The sequence below is a fragment of the Formica exsecta genome, unplaced genomic scaffold (genome assembly GCF_003651465.1).
Source record: "Formica exsecta isolate Colony F162 unplaced genomic scaffold, ASM365146v1 scaffold38, whole genome shotgun sequence".
NCBI lineage: Eukaryota > Metazoa > Arthropoda > Insecta > Hymenoptera > Formicidae > Formica > Formica exsecta.
This window is the reverse complement of record NW_021851042.1, coordinates 1705815-1706806: the sequence shown is the minus strand read 5'-3', so window position 1 is coordinate 1706806 and position 992 is coordinate 1705815. Positions and strand designations below refer to the sequence as shown.

General features: G+C 32.5%; 1 protein-coding gene across 1 annotated transcript in view; it reads left to right on the top strand.

The window, feature by feature from the left end:
- The window catches only part of LOC115239458 (protein CREBRF homolog), a 3101-nt gene extending 2115 nt beyond the window's left edge, over window positions 1-986 (top strand). Inside the window, 3 exon segments of the mRNA XM_029813978.1 lie at window positions 1-430; window positions 523-645; window positions 764-986. The exon segment at window positions 1-430 is cut by the window's left edge and continues 542 nt beyond it. Coding sequence (XP_029669838.1) covers window positions 1-430; window positions 523-645; window positions 764-858 — 648 coding nt within the window. The 3' untranslated portion in view covers window positions 859-986.
- The last annotated feature ends 6 nt before the right edge of the window (window positions 987-992 follow it).

The window sequence follows — 992 nt, the reverse complement described above, 5'->3', positions numbered from 1 at the left end:
GGGAAAGAAAACAGACATAGTAAAAAAGAAAGATTCTTTTGGCAATATAACGTTCAAGCAAAGGGACCAAAAGGACAGCGACTGATTGCTCGAACGCGCTTAGAAGATCCGCATGTTTTGAACGAAGCAACCGATCCAGTATTTAGTCCTCATTGTGCCCTAAGAGGAATCAAACATAGCGGAAAAGCACGAAAAGGCGATGGAAACGATCTTACGCCGAATCCTCGCAAACTTCATAATATTGGACGAGAATTAGATAAACTCAATCGCATTATAAATGATATGACACCTGTTTCGGAATTACCTTTTACAGCAAGACCAAAGACACGTAAAGAAAAGAATAAACTAGCTTCGCGGGCATGTCGCTTAAAGAAAAAGGCTCAACATGAAGCTAATAAGATAAAGTTGCATGGACTCGAAATAGAACACAGTTGAGTATATGTCGAGATAGAAAAATCTGTATTTTAATGAGATTATTTCAAATGTATAACGGATTAAAAAGTTAAAATTATTTTTCTACAGGACGTCTCATACAAGGTATATCGCAAGCTAAACATACGCTTGCTGCTAAATTAGCTGAATCCAATCTTGAGAATCAAGAAGAGCTTACACGACAAATGGAAAAATGTTGCAAACTAGCTACCAGTGAGTAACATCTTAATATTATTTTTTATTAAACATGTATAGGTATATAAAGTATATTTAAATATAACAAACATTAATGATTAGTATTATTCTAATATGCGCGAATTTATTATTACAGAAGTGCGAATAGCAAATCATTCGACAGAATTTGTGAACAAGGTGTTGGATAATATTAGAGCCGGCGTACCTGATGGCGGCATCGATAATTTTTAATATTATAGAAAATCGTTTTCCTATAAATCTTATATTTACATATGTATATATTTAAAAAATGAGAATATGCTATATATATATATATATATATAGATAACGCTTTATATCTAAACTTCATTGCTATTTTAGAAAAT